The sequence below is a fragment of the Colius striatus genome, chromosome 10 (assembly GCF_028858725.1).
Source record: "Colius striatus isolate bColStr4 chromosome 10, bColStr4.1.hap1, whole genome shotgun sequence".
Classification (NCBI taxonomy): Eukaryota; Metazoa; Chordata; class Aves; order Coliiformes; family Coliidae; genus Colius; species Colius striatus.
In genome coordinates, this window is record NC_084768.1 from 5847930 (window position 1) to 5871995 (window position 24066).

A 24066-nucleotide genomic window follows, 5' to 3' on the forward strand; every position below is an offset into this window, starting at 1 on the left:
GGCTCGTCTTGTGTTGTGTTCAAATACCAGAGACTCCATGAAAGGATTAAAGGATAAAAGATAAAGCTTTATAAACTCGTGCTTTTCTACCTGCTTTTGATGCATGCTAAACTTCATACTATGTTTTCATTTCTAATCCATTTTAAGTGTTAGTGGTAGATAGCTTTTACAGTCTTACTTGATAATTGAAATAGACAAGAAAAACACTTACTGATGCTGTTAAGTCTTTGTTCTCTGTATAGTGTCACATCAAGTATTCTTATATAAAGCCCATTTTAATAGAGTAAATTGCATAACCTCTGGGGGGAAAAAAAAGAGTAGTCTATAACTCTTTTTAGATCAAAGATCTGAAAGGAGCCACCCTCCAAACTTAAATGTTTGAGATCATTTTTTATGCTGTTTGCTTTGTAATTTACTTGCCTGTCTCCTTCCTCATTCACGGTCATGGAGGAAAAACACTATCAGTAAATAGTCTGTCTTGAGAGTGCAAGTCATCTAGGTGGTAGTCTGATTTTTCTTAATACTTGAAGACTTAGGTTTGACTTAAGGTATTAGTGAGCTTAGCCTTTACAAAATAAGGTTAGAAATATAAAATTCTGATTATATAACATGCCAACTGTGTGAGTGTGTGTATACACACATAACATTCAGCAAATGCATAGATATATAGCCTGAATGGTCACTGCCATCTGACAGAAGATGGAGAGGTCACAGGTCTGTGGAGAAGTCACAAATATCTCACTTTGGGAGTTTTTACTTCTGCTTGGGATCAGCAGTGAATTTAGTAACCATTTACTGATGAGTTACTGAGCTCTCCAAGTAGGTGCATTGTTCCAAGAGATGAGCTTTGTTCTCAGTTACAGCTTACTACTTTATCTCATGTTTGATCTTTTTCTGGTCAGTTAGTGACAAACAATTTAAAACAGAGAAGGAAACATATAGGAAATTGTTAGACTGTACAGAGCATGAATGCTGAAAATAAGGTAGAGAGTGTTCAAGAGCTGCAGGAATCAAAGTATGTGTTCTCTTTATGTACTTCAATGTTTTTTTCAGGGGTGGACCTATATTTTTTCCCCTGTCTTCTGAAGTATAGTTTGTAGGTTTTTGCAGGTTCTAAGTAGCTAAGTCAGGACTGAGATCCACTGAGAAGTAACACTGAGGAAATCATTGCCTACAGGATGATGATCCTTTTGACCCATCAGAGCTGAACTCTGGAGATTTTTAGAGTATGAAAGCTGAAAGCTTTTTTTGTTTTTATGGACATTTCTTTGTCCATAATGCTATAGGAAGTTACTTGCACAACTATTTGAAGAATTGGTCAAAAAGCTGTATTGCTGAATGTGAGGGTAGATTTCGCAGTGGATGTATGCTACAGAGGCTACTTTGAACGTAACATAGGTTTACATTATGAGGTCCCTCGTGAATCTAGATTTGGTTTAGAGGTAGGACTTTGTACCCACACCTGCCCTTATCATGCAGTCTATTAGTCATACTAAGACATGGTGTTTAAAACTTTTTTAGGTCAGAACTTAAGCAAAGCAGAGTGCAGCAATACGAAATGAGTAAGACAAGCCTGGTGACCATTACTGATGACAAATGAGAGTTTTATTTTAATGTGTAGCGTGGGGATGATTACTTCAGTTTTAGAGATGAAGGAATTTTGTATCTCAAACATACTTCTTCACAGCAGCACAGATTAATATTCTTTTCATGTGCCTATAAAATAGCAGTAGAGAGTGGGAGTTTTAATATGACTCAGTGAGGTGTAGGATTGAAATAACTTACCTACAGCAAGTCACTGATTTAATTAGGGATATAGTTGATATGTAGGATATATATAAATTGGGAAATTAATCCATTCGGTGGAGCTGACGTAAAGGTGAATAAGGAGATGAGGTGATAGAAAAACCTTTGAGGAAATTGAGGAGACTGGATAAAACATGGAGAACAGGAAATCAAAAGGACAAGTTCATGGCTCTTCTTCTATTCCCCTAACTGAGTTCTAAGCTGCCCCCTCTACATCAAATTTGTCTGTAGATGTCATGCAAAATAAATTGTTTTGTTTAAGAATGACTTCCTGACAGGGGAATGAGAGAGATTGTTTTGGAGATCTCTTTGTCCCTACAACTGACTGTCAGACACCAAAGTGCCCACATATGACCAAGGACTGGAAACTGGTAGAGATAGCAACCAGATCGGTAAAGATAGTGACTTTTTAGACAGCAAACTCCACCTACAAGGCTCATATCCATAGGAATTTTGTGGTAATTTTGGGGAGCCTTAAGCAGAAAAACATTACTGAAACAATTTGAAACAATCTGCTGTCACTTGTTTAGTATTTAAGATTAGACAAAATTCCAATTCCAAATCAGAATTCATTGAACTTCAGAAGTTTCCAGGAGGTGAGTGCTGGATGCTCTCTGAGTGCAGAGAACTGTCCAGTGCTGCCTTGGGTTTGCTGATGACTTCGTTTAAGTGCTGATGCAACTATCTGACTCTGAGAAAGGCCTTGTGACCCCTCTTGTTCTGCTCTCTAGCAATGCCTAAACAGGCATCACAGGTATTTATATTGGGTATGATACTGATGAGGCTAACTGCAATTAAATAGACTCAAATAAGATTAAAAGTAACTATTTACCAAAGGCCACTTGCTGCTGATGAGTAGCTTAGCAGCATGCTGCAGAACCATCCGGGAACCCAAATTCAGAAAGCTACATGGGATCCTAGATTGCACACCAGTCGACTACAGTCATGTCACCACTCTAACAAATATCATTTTGACAAGAGTGCTGGTAAAAGGCAATTTAAAAGCAAGGAGCTCTTGCTAGTGAGCACTATACAAACTCAAACTGAAAAGACTTTCAGAAGAGCAAAGATCACAGTTAAGATAAACATTTTGAACTGGAAACTGCCATTGTCCTGATGTAATGCAGACATTTAAAAATTCAGTTAAACCCTCACTAGTAACTTATTTTAAGTCTTGTGAGTATATTTTCATAAAAACAGGATATTGCAAGGGTGGGGGAAGCAGTACTGCAGCTTTTCCAGCAGTCTGGATGTATGGTAACAAGCTGCACAAAATTTGTTAGTGTAAAGCAATAACACTCATAGTTGTTCAGCAAAAATAACATCTTAGTTACATTAAATTAAGGCAAGTTCACTTGAAATGCATCTGTTACTTCACTTAATATTCATTTTCAAGAAGAAAATGGCTGGGGCACTAATCTATAGCCCAGGAAAGCTACCGGTGTCCCATGCAAAGCTGGGATTTGAATGCATCCAAAATGGCAAGTCTTGTACTGTTCATATTTACCAACAAATGCGGCAAACAGGAGACTCTTATGTTCCCCAGTCCCTACATACCTACTTGAGTGAAATATCAATTTGGGATGAGTACTTAACTCTTGTTCAAGTTGAAGCAAATACATAACTCTCATTGTTTGCAATTATCTGCGTGAATTTATTACTTATATGAATTATGAAGATGAGTAAATGTCTCCAGGTGAGGTTTGTGTCCCTCTGTATAGTACTTTACACAAATACGGATCAGAGATAACTAGTCATTGATTACAACTTCAGTAAACATTACAAAGAGAGAGGGAAACAGCTGATATAGGTGTAGCTTGTAGTGCTGCTGCTCAGATTGTCAGTGCTTTCCATAATAGGACCAGTTTGGCTGGCTGCTTTAAAACCTTAATCTGAATTCTGCTATAAGAAGCTGCCCCAGGCTGCATGCTAAATTGCAGTGGGGTCAGAAGGGAGAAGGAATCACTTGGAAGCCATTTATGAAAAGCTGTTGGTAATTTTTTTGTCTTAAAGATTTCTTTTTGTTTCTTTTTAAGAAGCCATGTTTGGGAGTTCAGTGAGAGGCTATTATGCCTAAAGGCAAAAAATTATTTCTGCTGGGAAGAAAAGTTTCCTTTGCTGCTGTTTACTACCAAAGCATGTAGTAGAACCATTTAAACTAAATGGTAGAGAGTGGTTTAGGTCCTAAGTACAGACCAACTCTTGAGATGACCCAGGTACGTGATGTGGTTGCACCTTCACAGTGCAGACACGCAAAGGAAGATAATAACAATGGCCTGGGCAACCTGAACCATGGTATCTTTAATTAGTCCTTGACTGGCAACTTGTGTGTTGTTTTAATGCAAAGGAAGTCTGCTTGTGTGCATCTATAAAAGTTGTGAAAACAGACTTGAGGAGTCCCACAGTCTTCTCAGGGATCATCAGAAGGTTGGGTCTTTAAGTAAGTGGCAGAGGCCTGCGTCTAAATCTAAAGTTGGTAAATATTCATTTATATGATTAATCTACTCTACAAGGAGACTTGACACTATGACTTTCAAGTTTCACGTTTGTTCTCATTTTGAGTAGATTATTAGGTGAAGGTTAGCTCAATGTGAAGACATAAGTGAGAGGAAAGCACATTGTTAATCCTTGCTTGATTAATAACAGATTTAAGGTAAAGCTGTTCAAGTGCAGTTTCGTGTAAAAAGCAAGCCAAAACATCGAGGAGAGAATGAACAACAAACCAGATGAGGAATAACACAGCCTTTTGGGGGTAGCTTGTTTGGGTTTTTATAAACATCTGGTATTTTCTGTACAGCCTTTATGGTAAGAGTCTTGAAGCAGCTTGAAGGGTGAATTAGCAGAAGAGGAAATTGAAAATTTTCCTTACTTGCAATCTGTATGTAGCCTCAGCAAAGATGGCAAATCAGGAGGAAATTACACAGCAAACTGGAAAGTAAAATGCATTACATCTCCAAAATTAGTCGTCAGAAGCTTCTGCAGAAGAAACATGAAATGTCAGCTCAGACATTTCTTCCCCATGACACCTCTAATTAATAATTTGTAATTTCCTAGTGTAATGCCCATGTTTTCTAACAATTGAGGGTTTTGGGAACTTGATCCATCATCCTAGTTTTAATTCAAGGAAAATGAATTAAAATTGGGCAAAAAAAGACTGTACTGTTGGTATTGGGTAAATGTTGTCTTATGGGAAATAAACTGATGTCACTTTCCTGTAAGAAAGATGTCCTTTCAGTTGTTAGGGTAGAAGAAATCAACAATAAAAGAACACAATTACAGTGGACATAATTTATCCTCTTTTACAAAACATTTGAAAGAGAAGCCATTGGGACTGTTAGGGAAGATAGTTAGCTAAAGGGACAGCCATGCAGGAAATAGTTAAGTACTAGGAAATAGTCCAGTGGCCACTTATTTTCAGTTCAATACAAGCTCATGTCGCAGAAGCTGAAATATAAACCAGTAATTAATAAACTTTTCTGGAGGAGGACAAAAAGTTAAGGATAATTTGATTGATAAAACTAACTTGCATTCCATTAAATTAATCCAATGTAGTTGATTTGAACACAATATTGTCAAACAAACAAACTTTATCCTTCCCACAGATCTCAGTTGTTCAATAACCTGTCTATTATCCAGTTATCCGAAGGTTCTGTTGTGATTCCAGAGCAAAAATAATTCAGCTTTACAGCTAAGGGAAAGGCTCATTTTATCTAGTCTTAATTTTGACATGTGTCTGCAGTGTTCACACTAGAATCAGTAAGGATCTGCTTAATATTTGTATTTAGACCATGCTCATTGATATTGAGTATTATCATCCAAGCTTGTGTTTAAGGTACTTAGGTGTAAAATCAGGAGTGTAAGAAAGCTTAATGCAAAACTGCATGTTTTAATTCATTCAAGAAATTCAAGAAGAAATAAATCCCCTTTGAAGTGAAAATAGACCTTGCAGCAAACCTGCCTACTTTGCCCCTCCCGGAAATGATTCATGTGAATTAGGACATGTGTAGGAGTCACTAGGCTTTCATGAAGCTTTTCATGTTAAGGCGCATTTGCAGTGCTATTGCAAAGTAGCTCTGGACAGGAGGGTCGTTCTTAAGTACGATGTTCCAGCTTTGTTCAGACTGTAACTTAATAGAATGGTGTTTTTGATGGGAGAGGTTTGGGTTTTGGTTTTTTCTGTGGTGTGGTATTTTTGGCTGTGACTTTTTTTTCCTACACACATTACATCTTACCTTTAATTCACAGACTGTCCTAGAACTCCCGATACTCCAAATAGCGATCCTCGTTTTTCTACTAACAACAGATTGATGGCCTTAAAGAAGCAATTGGATATAGAACTGAAAGTGAAACAAGGAGCAGAAAACATGATACAGATGTACTCAAATGGCTCTTCAAAGGTAAGGCTTTAAAGAACATGAAATGGCTGTGGGTTTTCATATTGATGTGGTGTGAATGTACAACGTGTAAACAGTGTGCAATTTCAGTATTTTTCGTTTGGGAGATCTTTTTGTTATGTCAAATCTGCTACAAAGTGCTATACTATTTGTTGTTGTGGTTTGATACCAAATCAAGGGATTGTTTTATCAATTTGTCCACATGCAGTTCAACCTAAATAACAAATCCGGCTTACTAAATTTAGTACATCTAGTAATCTTTGATCATGTGTGATTCTCTTAGCAGCAAAGCTTGGTATGACACTGACCAGGATCTGATGCTTTTCCTAGCTCCACTAAAAAAAAAATCTATTAGTTTAAAGTTGTAATGTGCATGATTATACAAAAGGCAGTGTTGCCAGGAATGCTTCTGAAATGATTATCGGATTGTAGTTGGTGGTGGTAAAAAGATTTGGACCAAATATTTCTTTTAATATGTATAGTATTCCAGTAGATCTGTTACAATCTGCATTAGTGCACATGCATATAAAATATACAAAAAATACTCTTGTTTTTTTCTGCAGAAGCATCATATTTTACAGGAAACATCTGATAGCATCAAACTGAAATTCATTAGTTACTCATTACCCATTCCTTCAATTTACTAAATCATTATGGAGATGAATTTCCAAACTAAGGGGAAACACAGGCATAGATCTAACAAATAGTATGTAATAGCTTGGTTAGATGTTTCTGTGTGTAGACAATAGTAAATCAAATAGAAATGTTTTAAGTTCTTAACTGACTGAGCCAACACTTAACTAGGTCAATGACCTTGTTAAAAAAGTACTTGACCTGAAGAGTAAGTATCTATGAATTGTATTGCTACCCCTTATAATTGATACTAAGCAGAAAGTGGTGCAGAGGAGTTTTGTGTTTCTGAGTGAATTTCTGCTGAGGACTGGTGGAGAGGCAGATTACTCTGTTTTTGCCTACTGGATGACTTTCTTTGTAGCGTAGTAAAATTACAGCAAATGTTGTTCACTCGCAGAAGAATGAGTTTAGACTAGATGTAGGTGCCATCAAGCTCGTTCTGTCCCAGCAGTCTATCTGTTAATCCAGCTAGTACTTTGGTAGCCTTATCTGAAAGTGACCTGTAACCTACTAGCCTGGGGCAGATGGAAGAAATATCTGGAGTGCGCCTTATGACTAAGGGCCTGGGAATGCTGTCCATGCACCACAGTCCCTCAGCTCCTGGAAACCCTGGAGTCTAAATCCTCTGGGGCCATATACTTAACATCAGGTACACTTAAAAATAATAATCAGCTGACCCAAATGGATCTAAAGATATACATGAATTATGTTCCTAATAAACCCTCAGTAAGTAACCTTATAACAGCCTGAAAAAACTTAACTAAGCACTCAGGCTATAATATTAGACGTTGTTAGCAGGCTTTGATCAGACTAGGTAGAAAGGGTAAATTCTGGCTTGCTTTAGGATTGAGGCATGTAATTAAAATTGATGATTGAATCTTGTATTTGCAATTGGTAAATGCTTAAATGAGCCTACCAGATTGGGTGCATATAGTAACTGGGCTGGGGAGAGCAAGCTGCAAAACACGAAAGCATCACCAGCTGCCTCACCAAACAGGATGGAAATGGTGCGTATTTGTTCTCTCATGTCCTTCATACTCGGTACTGAGTTAACTTGGCAGGTTTAAACTGTAGGATTGAGCTTAGGTTTTAAAAAGCAGAGCTTAAAACAACTCGGGTATATGGATGAGGTAGGCAAAATGGGCAAAAAAATCCCACTTGCAATTCTTTTAAAAAGTAGTTGCAAGACCCTCTTTAAAACATATTGAACTCTTGTATGGCCTTTATTGAAATGTACTATATCATTTAATTTCCATTTTGTTGTAAAAATTTCGTATCTTATTTTGATGGAGGAAGGTCATCATTTGTTTCTTAAAAATTAAAAAGCATTCTGTTAGTGGCAATAACACTGTCATCTCATGGGAAGGTTTTCCCTTTGTGCTTAACTCTACTGGCTTCGGTAACATTCAGCTCAACCTGTTCGTACTTAAGTGTTTCTGAGACTTGGATCATCTTTCTTTGGACTTGTGTGGATTCTCTGTGATCCCACAACAGCTTTGCAGATCCATGTTACAGGCACTGTCAGCTCTTTACTCAAGAGATGCCTTGAAATACGTTGTATTCAACCTCCAACACTAAAAGAGCTGCTGAGTATAACACATCCATTCTGATTCTGAAGATGGGATTTGCTCTCTCTTGAAAACATAAAGATCTCTCTATAATCCCAAATTGACTCTATTATACAAGTTGAAGGGCTGATGTTGCCCCTAAGCAAACAAATACATTGCAGTAGGGATATGAGGGACAATCAAGAGCAGCAAGATCAAAAACAAGATCAAAGTAAAGGTACAGACAAATAAACAGCATATTTATACATTAGAATGATGTATGGCTAAGATTTAATACAGGATTCTAGAGTTGCACGTAATCTGTTACTTAGGTCCTGTACTTTGCTGTCACAGTGGTTGTTTCAAAAGTTGACATTTGTATTTGAGAGGGCATTTCTTCAGGAAATTCAGTGTTCTCATTAAAGGATTGGACAGCTAACTTGGAATCTGAATATGAAAACTAGTGGTGTCTCTCTGAAATGTTGATTAATACTTAAAACCAAGGGTTCTGAGACTATGGTATGTTGAGAGGGCAAAACTTCTCCCCAAAGCCAAAGCCTTTTTCTGTGTATATCGTGATGTATCTACCCTGCAGAGCATAGGGCAACATGGAAATATCTGAGTAGCAGGTTAGGCAGGAGGTCATAGAGGAGCCTGATGAGGGTAAATGTTTTTTCTCACAGTATACTCCATGGTGTCAGTATTTCTAGCTCTGGGTATCTGCACTGTGCTGCAGTTCTTTGTCTTGGTTGTGGTAAGGGAAAGAATTTAATTTCTTTAACCTTAAATAATTGATACTTCATTATAAAATTAAAAATATAGGTATAAACCATGTCAGTGGGAAAGTAACTTATTAATGAGCTTATTGAGTGGCCACAAAATTAGTTAACCAAAATACCCTTTGGGGTATAACAAGTGTGATACTCATCTACAATGACTACTATTAATTACTGTGATTGATTAGTACTGCACAGCCAGGACAAATAGGCTGCCTTAAATTTTATTATACTCCTTTTTTTTTGTTCTTAGTGCAAGTCAGATCACCTTTAAGTTGTCTGGTAATTCCCAGAACACATATAGGAGGCCATGTAGCAGCCATAGAAGCATATGCACAGTTTCACACCCAAGAAACATTTGGTAATCCATGGTAAATCAGATCTCCAGGAGCTGGGGGACAAAAAATAGTATACCTGAGAAATGTATGGCTGGCTGGCTGCACTCCTGACAGTGAAATGCTATTATCAGGTAGTTTGAAAGTTCATCTTCTGAAGTGTTCTCTTCTAAATTGCTTCTTGCATTACTGCTTCTGAAAGCAAAAATTGTTTAGATTAGTTTATTTAGGTGAAAAGTCTTGTACTTCAGGTTGCTGATGAATTGTGCTCTTGAAGTAACACTTGTATGTTATGTATTTATGCAAAAAAATCTTCAGCTTTGATTTGTTCAGGGAAACATTCCACAGACTTCCAGTGTGCTGTGTAAGATAACTTCATCTTTCTAATTTCAAGATTGAAAATCAGCTCAAGTGTGTATCAGCATAATGATTGTTGTATGACCTTAGTTTAGCACATTTGTTAAGAGTTTTCATTCTCATGATAAACTTCAGTCACTCTACATAGGGTGGAGATATTTTGCACTTCATATCTTGTCCTTTCTTTAGTATCAGCTTACAAAACATTGATCCACACAGGTAATGTTGCTGGACCATGCCTCCTTTTTTCAGCTTTAATCAGATACACTTGCCAAAGGAGTGGCTCATAGTCTTTAATCAACCAGAATATGCCTCTGTCCTAACTTAATTTCAACTAATATCCTAATGTGATTAGTTGAGTTGTTCTGCTATACCAAATGAACCACAGAGATTTGTTTCTTCTTCCTAAAGCATGTGGGTTTTGAAGCTTTTTTATGTGTTTTGCTGCATGAGGAGTTTATGTTTCTGACCTGTTTGTTTGTTTGTTTTAATAGGATCGAAAACTTCTTGCCACAGCTCAGCAGATGCTCCAGGACAGCAAAACAAAAATAGAAGTTATAAGGATGCAGATTCTCCAGGCAGTCCAGACCAACGAGTTGGCTTTTGATAATGGTGATGGAGTAGAAAAGAAATATGAATCCTTAATGTCAAAATGCTGTGTTGATATGTGCCCTTATGGACACAGAGTTGTCATAAATTTCTGGTGAAAATGTTACACCAAGCTTGCATGAACCAAAAATAGTAGGAGACTAGGCACACCATTGTGTCTGTTAGCATGCCAAATGCATCTGACTTGGAGCAAACTACCTTAAGCATAATGGAGAGAAATACAAACTCTTTTCATCATCCTTTTTATACCTTATGCAGTCTGCTTTTGCTTTGTGGTCTTCAGTCTCCCTTCATGCATGCTTGTTTTTGTCTTTGCAATAAGTAGTAATTTTCTTTAAAGCCTAAAGTTTTTTCACTGTCCCAAAAACCAGCCAAAAAGTCTAACACAGGTACAAAGCCTGCCTGTCATACTTTAAAAGATTGGCCTTATTATTAATGGGACACAGATGGAAGCTAATTTTAGCTGTCTTTTTGGGATATTTAGGCTAGATTCAGTAGTAAACTATTGCTTATAAAGCAACAAAATCGTTGTTTTTAAAATGACTAGAAGTACTCATGCTACCTTTCTGAAGTAATTTTACACTTGCATTTCTTTGGAAATCTTTTCTTTTTTAAATACCCTTGAGCTCCAATAGCATGAGTGCCCTATAAAATTGTGGGCATATGAGTACATCTCTAAGTTTTGAGCTTGATACGTTTCTGAGCGTTGAGGTTGTATAACAATGCTTGCAGTCAGGGCCTGGATATATCCTAGCTCATGAAAAACTTGTGTGTGTGTTGTTTTTGTGGGATGTGGGAGGGTTGGTTTTCTTTAGGTTTTTATTCAAGCTAGAAAGGCCTTTGAAATGCCTTTTTTCTGTTCCCACTACTCTCAGAGCTTTAAACAGAAAGGAATATATCCAGGAAACTTTCCAATTCTTTTTAGGAAACCTCAACACTGTAAGAAGTGGCCATTGGAATGGTTAACCCAAACCATTGGGGAAGGCAGTGTATGGGACCTCTTATACTCTGTGTGGTGGCAGAAGCCAGGTTCTCTGGGATTTGTATGAAGGAGAATTATCAGAAGCCAATCAGAGATCTGCTCAGCTCCTGGGCAGTTTAAAAGACAAATCCTCAGAGCATGGTTCAGAAATGTGGACGCCTCACAACCTCCTTCTTGCCAGCTGAATAATGTTTGGGAGATTTGGCTTTTGCCCCTTACTTCCCTGAAGACACATTCTTTGTCTTGCATCCTCTAGCAATTATTGCCAGTCAAGGGGTAGGATCTGTTTATTGGATTGAGGCCCTGATCAATTACTTCTGCCTTCAGATGCAGATGCTTTTACTGTTGCTTTTACTATGTGCTGTAAGGTTTTATTTGAACTCCAGAATGTGCATCTCTCACACTGTTTCTTTATCTTTCCTTTTTCCCTCCTCTCTGGGGTTGGCATTGGTATGGGGGAGGGGTTAGCAGTAAAGAAATTAAACATGGGTGTGATCTTCAATGCAGATTGTTTGGTTTTATCTCTTTGCAGCAAAGCCCGTGATAAGCCCCCTGGAACTCCGAATGGAAGAGTTGCGGCATCATTTTAGGATAGAGTATGCTGTAGCAGAAGGTGCAAAGAATGTGATGAAATTACTTGGATCTGGGAAAGTTACGGACAGAAAGGCACTTTCAGAAGTAATTTATGTCATTACAGCTTCTTATCCTTTCGGTTTTTCCTTGGAAGAACATTAAAAAGCAATTGAACGATTTCCTCTTTTGTTTTTATTATTTTTAAAAGGCACAAGCAAGATTTAATGAATCAAGCCAGAAGTTGGACCTCTTGAAGTATTCACTGGAACAGAGATTGAGTGAACTTCCTAAAAACCATCCCAAAAGCAGTATTATTATAGAGGAGCTTTCATTGGTGTCTTCACCCACGTTAAGTCCTCGTCAAAGTGTAATATCTACTCAAAACCAGTATAGCACACTGTCCAAACCAGCAGCTTTAACAGGTATGATTTGTGGAGCTTTTTGTTATCATTTTATTAAATGGTTTAAAACAAGTCTTTAATGCCAATTTCATTTCTTTCTGGACATATTTCGTTGTTGTTCTTTTCCTAGACAAAGGCATTTCAAATTTCCAAGTGGCTATGCACCCCAAAAAGTGCAGATAGGTTTCTTTGGTTTCTTTATTGACCTTTTTATAATCCTGTAGGTGATGTTCACTATGGTACAATATTACTAACATTTACTTAATGCCTTTCATCATTGGATTACCACATTTTAAATGTAGGTGAGTATCATTATCCCTGTTTTAGAGATGGGGAAATCGAGGTGCAGAAGGGTTAAGTGGCTTGTCCTGGTCATACAAGTCAGTGGCAGAGCTGGAGATAGGCACTCAGCTTTACTCCCAGTCCCTGTTTTACCCACTGGACCACTCTGGCTTCCTAGAAGGTGAGATTTACTCTACTAAAACACACATCATATTTCTAAAGTAAAGAGGCAGATCCTGCCAAACGTGCATGGAACTGCTGAAGCCACTGTTGATTAGCATGAATTGCTTTCCCTGCAACTAAACATGGAGATATTTTTTTAGAGACTTAGCCTACTGTGAGGGAACAGCACAGTTTTGATGTAAGTAGGAGACTTTGGGAACTTCTCCTAGTTTGGGTTCACCTGGAACTGTTGTCCTTCATCAGAAGTAAACTGTTGCAAGAGATGAGCCATGCTTTACCAAAGCTCTGAAACATTTGCCTCCCAGTGTTTTTAGTGAAAAGCAAATGCTTTTGACTACTTGAGGGTATGTTGCTTTACTGAATTTATTTAATAAATGGTCACATAAAAATCACTAGTACAAATGGGTTTGGTGTTTTTGATTTGTTTCCTAAAACATTTTACATGTAACTATTCAACCATGAACAGAGGAAGTGTATTGCCAAAAAAACCCTGCAGTTCAAATGTTACTGCAGTGATACATGTCTAACTGAAACCAGGACTTAGTTTTGAAGTGCTGTGTGGTTATATTTGAAAACAAAAAGAGGAACCCTTCTGCTGAGCTGAAATAATAAAACTAGGTGAGTCTAGTTGTCTTCCATTTTGGTTCAGGAAGGGTAAAAAGCATCAGGACCTCAGCTGAGAGGGGAGCTTTTTATATCATATGGAATCACAAATGGTCAGTGACCATGGGCAGGAAGTAGAGTGCCTTGGTTTTAAAACAGCTTTTTCTTGTTTTTCCTGTAATACATAATCGTGGGTCAGATACATTCCAGTGACAGATTACCCCTCTTTAAACATGATTTGCTGACACATATGAACACCTTCTGACAGGAATTATCAAAATGGAGCTACAGCCTCGTGAAGCTCTTCATAGTTTCACTTTCATATTGGCTACAGAAAGAGTCTGTGTACTGAGCTGGGTTTAAATGAAAGGTGTCTTTGTGTTTTGCCTCTAACACTTTGGGGAAAAATAAATCAGTGCTGCTGTCATACTTTAAGGACATCAATAGAACTTTCTGGTGTGCATCCAGTCCTTATACAAGATTAGAGCCTTTCTGCTTATTTCCTTTTTGTTTTCACCTTCTTTTTTTTCTTAATCCTGAACAGAGTTTGGGAATGGAGGGTTCTCTTTTAACCTGTTTTGGGCACCAGTAGCATCTTCATAGCCTTAGCCATAGGCCAGCAGCCTTCATAGCTTAATGCTTAGCTGGCACTTCGGGCTGTTACTTCCCTCCAGGATGAGGTTTCTTCTCACAGTAGTTTCTTGCTGTCTGTTCTGTGGGCTAGAGTGTTGCCAGAGCATTTTTAGGCCACGTCTGACTTAAGTTTCTGTTACAAAAGAGTACTTTTAAGTTTCACATTTGCTGTCAAAAGAACACGGCGTTCGGGAGCTGCAGTTCTTGCTGTGACTGTAGGATTATGAACAGGCTAACAGTTAATTTTGTTAGTGTCAAGGGTGTCACAGTTTTGCAGATGCTATCTTGTGCAGGATGAGGTAAGCCTACCATTCTTGTAGCCATTTGTGGTATTCAGATGTTTCTGTGCTGCTGGAGGAAACTCTTAAATTAGAACAGCAGCCTTTATCCATCATTTGGTTAAAGATGTAGATTTTGAAGAGCAGCTTCTCAGCTCAGCTTTTATTGATCCAAATTCAGTCAAGTCAGAACAATTCAGTGATTTCAAACTATGTACTAACCCACGTTCTACTTCAGCATGCAGCAGGCAAGTGTGATTTCTGAATGTACCTTAAACAAATCTATAGTTGCAACAGTCAGTGTGTTCATTTTCATACTGGATGCATCATTTGGTAATTAATTGGTTATATAAAACTTGTGAAGTCTCTGCAAGGGCCATCGTTTCAATCAGAAACTTCAGATTTGTCATCCTAAAAAAATGCCGTTGCTTACAACTGCAGTCAGCTGGGTTCTCAAGTGAAGAAAACAGAGGTACTGCCATGATACAGAACAGACATTCATTTTGTGTTATTTTGGTGAACTGTTGCTCCTTCTAGAAGGTCGAGTCTCACGTGTTTCTCTTCCAGTGCTTATTTTCCCTCTATTTGTCTGTCTTGTCATTTGATTTCGTCTGATATTTGTTAATACCCTGTGGGGTTCAGAGTGTGGATTACTGCCATGAATTCATCATTAGTCATCCACTTTGCTTACTGAGACTAGAAATCTTTGACAAATGATGGTGTGTTTTGTTCTAGGTACCCTGGAAGTTAGGCTAATGGGCTGCCAGGATATTTTGGAAAATGTCCCTGGCCGATCAAAAGCCACATCAATTACGCTGCCTGGATGGAGTCCAAATGAAGCCAGAGCATCTTTCATGGCCAGAACCAGTAAAACTAAAACTGGGATGAGTAGAAACCTGAAAACTGATGACTTGTCCAGTTCAGTATACTCTTCTTTTTATGCATATCTGTTTACATTCTAACATACATGCTGTGTTCTGTAACTTAAAGTACTAAACTGATTTGAAGCCTTGAATTTATGTGTTTCTCCAGCTGTGAAGTTGTTTCAAAAAAGCAAAAACCAAACAGCCAAGAGAAACACAACCACACTATTATACACATAAGAACCAATTAAATCTGAGATTACTTTTTTAAGGGAAACTTACTGAAGATTTTCTTGTTTGTGGAAAATCCTCTTAAAGATTTAAGCTCTTTGTGTGCTTTACTTACAGATGAAGTCTGTGCTGTACTGAAGCTGGATAACACTGTGGTTGGTCAAACCAGCTGGAAACCTATTTCCAATCAGTCATGGGATCAGAAATTTACACTGGAACTAGACAGGGTAAATGTGGCCTTACTTCATTGACAGCCATTGTAGATTCTTTAGATTAATTCTATGTTGCTTTTATTCTTTTTCCTCTTGTTGTGACTATGTTCAGGTTTCATAAGTGTAATGGCCCCCATCCTTAACAAAGTGAGCTCCCTGGGGTTAAGCTGTTACACTGGCCTGGCATTCCAGAAATGTTACCTTTTCTGACCTACAAACTGACATAATATTTTTCTCCAAGGTCTGCCACTTAGCATCTTATTTGGCTGTGATAGGTGGCACTTAAATGTTTACTAGGATGATAACTTCTCATTATTAGTAAATTCTAAGATCAGATAGAGTTTGAATATTTTGTTAAAGCTGTGTCACAGAATTTTTGTAGTGCTGCTGTGAGATGTTCTCATGTGAAGCTTATCAGGAGTGATACGTTGATTCACTAATAGTTCTTGCCCAGAACTTAGTTTCTTGGAGAACGCAAATATTGAAATGATATTTTATGTTTCTTTCTTGCCATCTTTTGAAGAGTTCCAATATATATTTGAAACAAACAACAGGGGGGTGGGGGAAGCCATCTTCCTGTTTTTGCTCTCTTGCTGCCTCGCCCCACCCCTCTGAGCCCCAAACCAGATCCCTTCCATCTCGGAAGGAAGCAGTTTTAGCAGTTTTAGACCTGCAGGTAGAGAAATTCAGATTCTAGTTAGCAGTAGTGCACAACAAAAGCCCTAAAGTGTGGATGATTCTCAGATTAAGACTAGAACCAAGTCAAAAATTAGTAGTTGCTCCTACCTAGTTGCTCTAGTATGTGTCGTGTTCCCCATTTAAGAACTCAATATTAGATGCATTTTGGTGCCAGAAAAGGACCTTGCTTCTGTGCATCCTTCCGTATTTGAAATGCACAGCCCACACCTCATAGGTTGAGGCTTTTTATCTCTTGCTTTTTCTTAACTTTTGTTTCTTTTAAAACCTACAGCATCATAAAAGGACAGTAAATTGGTGCATGCTGGTAGGAATAAGTGATGCTAACTTCACTTGCTAACACACAATGCTGCTGTTCTGTTGTGTCACAGGATTCTTCATGTTTTGTAGCAAGTGTATGAGACACTCTAAGAATATATAAATCCTACAATGTAGAGCAGTAGTTCTTGTTAGTTTAAAAGTTTTGGCCCCTCTTCATGACCATGTTACAAAAACTATGTACTTCTAGAGGTGCTGTAGAAAGTCTTAGGTCCTGATGCATATGCAGGTACTGAAGTGTCCCCCCAGCAGCCATGAAATGCAATTGCTGCTTGTAAATAACATGGAAACCTCGTGAAGTTGAGGTTTCTAAACACAACTAAAAATCGGAGCTTGACAACTAGTCAAGAGCAGATCTTGAACTAGCACTGTTGATAGACTGGCTCAGAAAGTCTGGTGACTGTGACTCCTACTCTTGGGTGAATTTTACACATATGCTTTTATTTGGGTGCTGGTGATCACATCTGAGCTGCAGGGAAACACTGCAGGTGTCCTAGTGAAAGCTTGCTCACTACAGCTAGTTAGCCCTGGAACTCTTCTAAAGCAACAGCTCTCATCTTGATCCTTGGGTTGCTAGATCTTAGGATTGTACAGCAGTAACTGTCAGAGCAATTAACAATTTCCTGTGTGTATGTTTCTTGTTGTAGTCACGTGAATTAGAAATCTCAGTTTATTGGCGTGACTGGAGGTCTTTGTGTGCAGTAAAGTTTCTGAGGTTGGAAGATTTCCTGGATAACCAACGGCATGGCATGTGTCTCTATCTTGAACCCCAGGGCACTCTGTTTGCAGAGGTAAGAATGTCCCTTTGAAACACTCTTGAGCACACGTGCAGGTATTATATTGCAGAATAGCTGAAGAAGCTTTTCTTAACTTTGAAGAATGCATTTTATACTGAGACTTGAATTGTAACACACATTATTTGAACCACAGGTTACATTTTTTAATCCAGTCATTGAAAGAAGACCAAAACTCCAGAGGCAGAAGAAAATTTTTTCAAAGCAGCAAGGTAATTGCTTGATACAAACATGTAAAGTGTAAAAACTCAACAGATCTGTGACGTCTTTTGTACAGACACCTAGTATGTGCCTGTGAATAAAGCCGTTGATAGTAAAGGATTTGCCATAACAGCAGTGGCACAGGCTGCCCAGAGGGGTTGTGGAGGCTCCTTCTTTGGGGGTCTTCAGGACCCACCTGGACATGCTCCTGTGCGACCTGATCTAGGTGAACCTGCTTCTGCAGGGGGGTTGGACTAGATGATCTCTAAAGGTCCCTTCCAACCCCTACCATTCTATGATAACATTTACAAACGCTTTGGTTTATAATCCCTTAGTATGCATAGGATTTAATAGCAAATCATGAGGAATTGCTAAGGAATGGGACAAATTCAGTTTCTTCTTCATAAACTACAAGCTGATTAATATGAATTTTTTAATTATAGCTTTGGTAATAAGGAAATTACTTGCACTCTATTTTCTTTTTTCACAATATCCACAGGCAAAACATTTCTCAGAGCTCCTCAAATGAATATTAATATTGCCACTTGGGGAAGGCTGGTAAGAAGAGCAATTCCTACAGTAAATCACTCTGGCACCTTCAGCCCTCAAGCACCAGTGCCTGTGGTTACTGTGCCAGTGGCTGATGCTCGCCTTCCTGAACTAACACTGCCAGCCAGGTAGGTGACAGCTACAATGTTTAAGTACTTTTCATAGCAAGAGTAGCAGGAAGATGCTTCTGTATGTAATGTGTGTTCAATCTGTTTCTTCTGCAAGACTGTGGACCTTTCAGTGCTTTAATTTTGGATATCCATTTTATATGCACATACGAGATTTGTTTTGGGAGAAGCCTACATAAAGTGCCATTTTAAGTTTGTTTTCATACTATTAAAACAGTCCCTGCTGTTCACTGAGGAGTTCTTTGTTTTCTTGACAGTGACTCTCCTGTAGCCAAATTGGATTTTGAACTTGAGCCTGAGCCTCCACCTGCTCCACCCCGTGCATCTTCCCTTGGGGAAATATGTGACTCTTCCTCTGAGATAAAGGTTCCTGAACCATCTCAGGCAAGTAACTTTTGACAATTTGGGGCTATACAGTTTAACAAGGTTATAATATTGGCATCCTCATTATTAATTTCTTCCCTCATGTTTCATCACATGATTCCTCAACAGACTGCTCCAATTCCTCTTAGTGGCAAACTGTTTCCATGGTCGGTGTGTTTTAACTCTTTGTCATTATCATTGGTTCCACAGAAAAAAAACAAAAGCCCAAAATCATTGGAGTGTTCAGGAGACAATGAGTTTACTAACAAAGAGCAGAATGACTGGAGCAATAGGTTTCATCAATCTGTTAAAATCTTACTTATCTGTATCATCCTAAGGTGTATATCATTTTAGCTTAGGTAATTCTTCTGTTAAGAGTTTCACGTGCTTACAGTAAAATTCCTGCCTCCATTTGCCTTGACAGTCAGTTATAAATTCTTTTTCTTCACAGGATGAAGTAACAGCTTTTGATTTTGAAAATGGCAGAAACAATATTGTCCCAAAACTCCAGCCTGAAATAATCTGTGAGCCTGATGCTCCCCATTCAGACATAAAATACACCAACACGCCTGAAGATAGAAGGTAAAAATGCAGCAGTTTTGCTGTTGGTGTGAATAATAGTTCTTCATGTTCACAACTCAGGAGATTTTTGCCTGTTTGTTTTTCTTTTATTTACATAGATCACAACAAAGGTTTCAGTTCAGTCTGAAAGATTTCAGATGTTGTGCTGTACTGGGCAGAGGACATTTTGGAAAGGTAAATGTCAGAAAGCTATATCACACATCAACTCTATATCAAAAACTAGATCCATCTGTTAAATGAATCCCTTCTGTTTTAGGTGCTGTTGGCAGAGTACAAAAACACAAATGAGATGTTTGCTATTAAAGCCTTAAAGAAAGGAGATATTGTTGCCCGTGATGAAGTAGACAGGTCAGTTGGTAAAATACAGTACATGGATTCTGTAAATCCATTGTGTTTTCTTTGTGCATGCAACACAGCTGAGTTGTCACCTCCCTGTTTAGCTGGCTGCTGCAGTCTTTCTTCTGGGGCAAGGAGGGAGCAATGCAGTCCAGGAATAATTGTCCAGTTTAGTGCCCCTCTGCAGCTCTGCACCATGCTGTGCTACAGCTCGGACTTTAAGCTGATCCTGGTTTTCATTTTGGTTCTCTTGCAATTGTTTATTTACTCTAATTACTTGTTCTATAGACTCCCACCACATTTCAGGAGGACAGTGACTGTTTTATTTAATAGCAGAAAAACCTATGATGGTGTTTCTCAACCTATAACCTACTGTCATTCTTTAACCATCACATTTTCCCCTCAGTCCCGTGTGTATCCACTGCTGAGTATTTTTAAATCCTTTGTCCAAAACCTGAGGTTTTTCTTTCCATGGGAGTAAAGTGGCAGTTGCAAAACTGTCCAGTTCTGGTGCAACAAGGTGCTTTTCCAACTGTTTAGTAATGACTGCATTCACTTGACTTGCAGGAAGAAAGATAACTGTATAAACAGTAAGCTGCAAAGTAACCGATTGGCTTCAGGAGAAATAATCTGGAATGTCTGTTGATAGATGCCTTTAATATTGTTACTGTTTTTCCACCTTATCTATTTCATACAATTAAAATGAAAATGGATTGAAGCTACTGTCACATGATGTCAGGCTGGAGTATTTGGAAGGAAAATTGGCAGGGAACAATTCTCGTGGCCTAGAGGTTTCCTTGTTCATTCCTGAAAGCTAAATGTAACTTCACAGAAGTCCTGGCACGAACCTAATCTGTGTGCAAGTATCAAATCCTCTCTCTTTAAACAAAACATGTTCTTATCTTATCCTGAGGAATGGAGGGGAGTGGGAAAAAGGTGTGACTTGGAGAGCTGAAAAAGTGTGTCTCAGGGTTGAGCTTAAAAGTCCTGACTTTCTGTTGCAGCTTGATGTGTGAGAAGCGAATATTTGAAACTGTGAATAGTGTAAGACATCCCTTCCTGGTGAACCTTTTTGCTTGTTTCCAAACCAAAGATCATGTCTGCTTTGTAATGGAATATGCTGCTGGTGGGGACCTGATGATGCACATCCATACTGATGTCTTCTCTGAACCAAGAGCAGTGTGAGTATCCAGTCCTTTTTGTGGCATTAAGTGAAGGGCATCGCGTTCAGGGGGTGAGGACCAGGAACTTGATCACTATGTGCCTCTGTTCTCTCATTTCAGTAAATACTGTTTCAGTTTTCAAAGGGTCAGAAATTGTAACCGATTTGGGATGCATCAGGAAGAGTGTGTCCAGCAGGGAGGCAGGTTCTCCTCCCCCTCTGCTCTGCCCTCTGATTCTGTGTTTTTGTTAGAAAGAGACACATATGGGTTTAATGTGCCTCAATTTATCTGGAATTGGAAAATAGACACAAATATTGAATGGTTATAATAGGGCTGGGTTTTTTCATTACCTTACAAAGCTAAATGAAGAGTTAAAATAGCAGCCAAGGCTAAAAAAGGAAAGGATAAGCCAAATTAGAAGAGCTTCAATGCAGTGGCAGTGAACACTGCAGAAAATTTGTCTTCCAGCCCAAGAGCACACATTGCAGCTCAAAAGCAGCAGGTTTAAGCATTTTTGCCACGTGGCTTTTAAGCTCTGACCTTGTATAAAACTAATCTGTACCCAAAAAACCCAATTGATAATCTTCAGGGGAGGGGTAATGTAGCAGTAGTGATGGACTTCACATTCTGAAAAGCAAGACAAAGCCCCATTGAAATTGTAACTGAAACTTTTTCAACAGATTCTATGCTGCCTGTGTGGTTCTTGGACTTCAGTACTTACACGAACACAAAATAGTGTACAGGTGAGTGGTCACTGACCCAACAGACCCGTTTCAGCGGTTCTGGATAGTGCTGCAGAAACATCAGTGATGCAACTTTGTTCTCAAATGTCCCTTTAGAGATTTGAAGTTGGATAACCTGTTGCTGGACACAGAAGGCTTTGTGAAAATTGCTGATTTTGGTCTTTGCAAAGAAGGTAATGGCTCTTAAATTTTCTTTCTGGGGACATTCCGTGGTCTGTCTTACTCTTGACTGTTCCTTGAGACTTTTGGGCTGCCAAATGTGTATGGTGTGTGCTTGCTTCCACATCATTTGAAGGAAAAAAATACACCTGTGTACAAATGTGGAGATGGGAGGAAGTTCCTTAGCAGGGAAATATCAGGAGCATCTGAGCATAGCCCTAGTTTTCAGTTGTTTTGTCTGTTGTGAGCATCACCTGTTCTGGTTCCTGTTTGATCATATCCCTGTTTATTAGCAAGGCATACTGATGCACTCTACAAATTAACAAAACAACCATTAGGTGTTTTTCCTCATTCTAAGCATGTGGCCCCTGCACAACGTAACCAAGTGCTAGTCTCATCCACACCTCACACTTACAGTCAATCTGGAAAGAGGTATCTGCAACTGAAATAGTTGCAAGGGTTCAGTGTACAGAAATTACATGCAAAGGGTGTTATGGCTAAACTTAAAGACATTGATCCTAAAAGGGATGCCTAGATGCTAGAAGGAAGAGGCCATCAGCTCTGGCAGGAGCTAAGGTGTCAGCTGAAGTTGCTCAGGAGGGGTTTGGTTTACTTTCTGGAGAAACAGTTTGTGGAGTGGCAGAAAATACAGCCTGTTTTTCATTAACTGTAACTTTTCAGGAATGGGATTTGGAGACAGAACAAGTACATTCTGTGGCACACCAGAATTTCTTGCTCCAGAGGTGCTGACAGAAACTTCCTATACCAGAGCTGTAGACTGGTGGGGTCTCGGTGTGCTCATCTATGAGATGCTAGTGGGTGAGGTAAGTTCTGGTAAGATACAGTGGAGTCATAAAACTAATCTGCTTTAAAAGTCACAAAACTCAAGGTGCCAGCCCTTGCTATGTTGAGCCTGTCACAGCTGTATCAGCACTTGCCTCTACAGTCTGCATAGGCACACCTGGCTTTACAAGGAGCATCCTAATGGGTCTCATCCAGAAAAGGTATTCAGTGTGGAGCAGCTATTTCCCTGATGCTACTGTAAGGTCAATGAGTCATGTCATGAGCTTGAATTATCAAAGTGAATGAGTTGTAGTCTAGATTTTTGTTTCAATTACATTCTTACACTCTGTCATGGTTTGGCCCAGCTGCTGCCACAGCAGCACCACAACAGCCTCTCACTTCTGACCCCCATCCACCTCCACCCTCGTTAGGATGGCAGAGGCCCCAGCGAAATGGGAGGGAAAACATAAGCAAGGATGTTGTGGATGGAGACAAGGGCAGGGAGGGCTCACTGCCAGTTACTGTTCTGGGCAAAACCAGCTCCAGTGCTCGACTTAGAGAGGAAAGCAGGAAAGCTTATTCTACTGCCTACAAGAAACAGAACAAAAGCAAAAAGGGAGTAGAATGATGAGAAAATTAAAACCAGCACTTTAAGGTCTCCCTTCCCCATCCCTCCTTTCTTCCCAGGCCCAGCTCACTGCTCCCCATCTCTCTCCCTCCTCCCCCCTCAATGGCTCAAGGGGGCAGGGAATGGGGGATGTGGTCAGTCTCTCACAGATGGGCTCTGCCGCTTCTCTCTTCTCAGATGAGGGTTACTCCTGGCATTCTTCCCCTGCTCCAACACGGGGTTCCTCCCCCAGGACACAGCCCTTAACAAACTTCTCTGGTGGGGGTTGTTCCCAGCAGCTGCGGCTTCTGCCTATACAGGGTCCCTCACACGGGACACAGTCCTTGGTGAATATCTCTGGTGTGAGTTCTTTGCCACAGCTGCAGCTTCTGCAGATACAGGGTCCCTCCCTCGGGACTTGGCCTCTTCTGTGCATAAGTTTAATGAGCTGCTTTGGTGTGGGTTCTTCCCACAGTTACAGCTTCTGTGAATATTGGGTCCCCCCCACAGGACAAGGCCTCCTCCAGCCACAGTCACTGCCCCTGGCACAGGGTCTTTAATGAAGAAAAACACAAACACATCTGTGCTTCACCAGTCCTCTCCATAGGATGCAGAGGAGTCTCTGCTCCAGCACACCTCCTCCTCTCTTCCCTCACTGACCTTGGAGTCCAGATGGTTGCTTCTCTCTCTCTTCCCACTCCTTGCACCACCAGCAGCTAGAAAAGAAAAGGAAAAGACAGAAGAACAAGAAGAAACAGGAAGCAGCCTCCTCTTCCAGCTTCTTCTTAAAAAGTGATCATGAAAGTGCCTAATTGGTTCAGCCCCAGAAGTGGGTCTGGCTCAGAGCTGAGGAGAGGTTTAAGCAACTTCTTACAGGAGCCATCTTTACAGCCCCTTCCCCCTTACCAGAAACAGCTCCATGTCAAACCATGACACACCTTAAATC

The 24066-nt window shown here is 39.4% G+C and overlaps 1 protein-coding gene across 1 annotated transcript in view; it reads left to right on the forward strand.

Moving 5' to 3' along the window:
• Positions 1-24066, forward strand: part of PKN2 (protein kinase N2) — a 54672-nt gene that overhangs the window by 25695 nt on the left and 4911 nt on the right. The window contains exons 3-19 of the mRNA XM_062003411.1: positions 6052-6203; positions 10343-10460; positions 11972-12117; positions 12221-12434; positions 15128-15310; positions 15604-15713; positions 17360-17503; positions 17643-17718; positions 18207-18384; positions 18642-18768; positions 19199-19329; positions 19428-19503; positions 19586-19677; positions 20670-20846; positions 21509-21571; positions 21668-21744; positions 22412-22554. Coding sequence (XP_061859395.1) covers positions 6052-6203; positions 10343-10460; positions 11972-12117; positions 12221-12434; positions 15128-15310; positions 15604-15713; positions 17360-17503; positions 17643-17718; positions 18207-18384; positions 18642-18768; positions 19199-19329; positions 19428-19503; positions 19586-19677; positions 20670-20846; positions 21509-21571; positions 21668-21744; positions 22412-22554 — 2207 coding nt within the window. The remainder of the gene's footprint in view (positions 1-6051; positions 6204-10342; positions 10461-11971; positions 12118-12220; positions 12435-15127; positions 15311-15603; positions 15714-17359; positions 17504-17642; positions 17719-18206; positions 18385-18641; positions 18769-19198; positions 19330-19427; positions 19504-19585; positions 19678-20669; positions 20847-21508; positions 21572-21667; positions 21745-22411; positions 22555-24066) is intronic.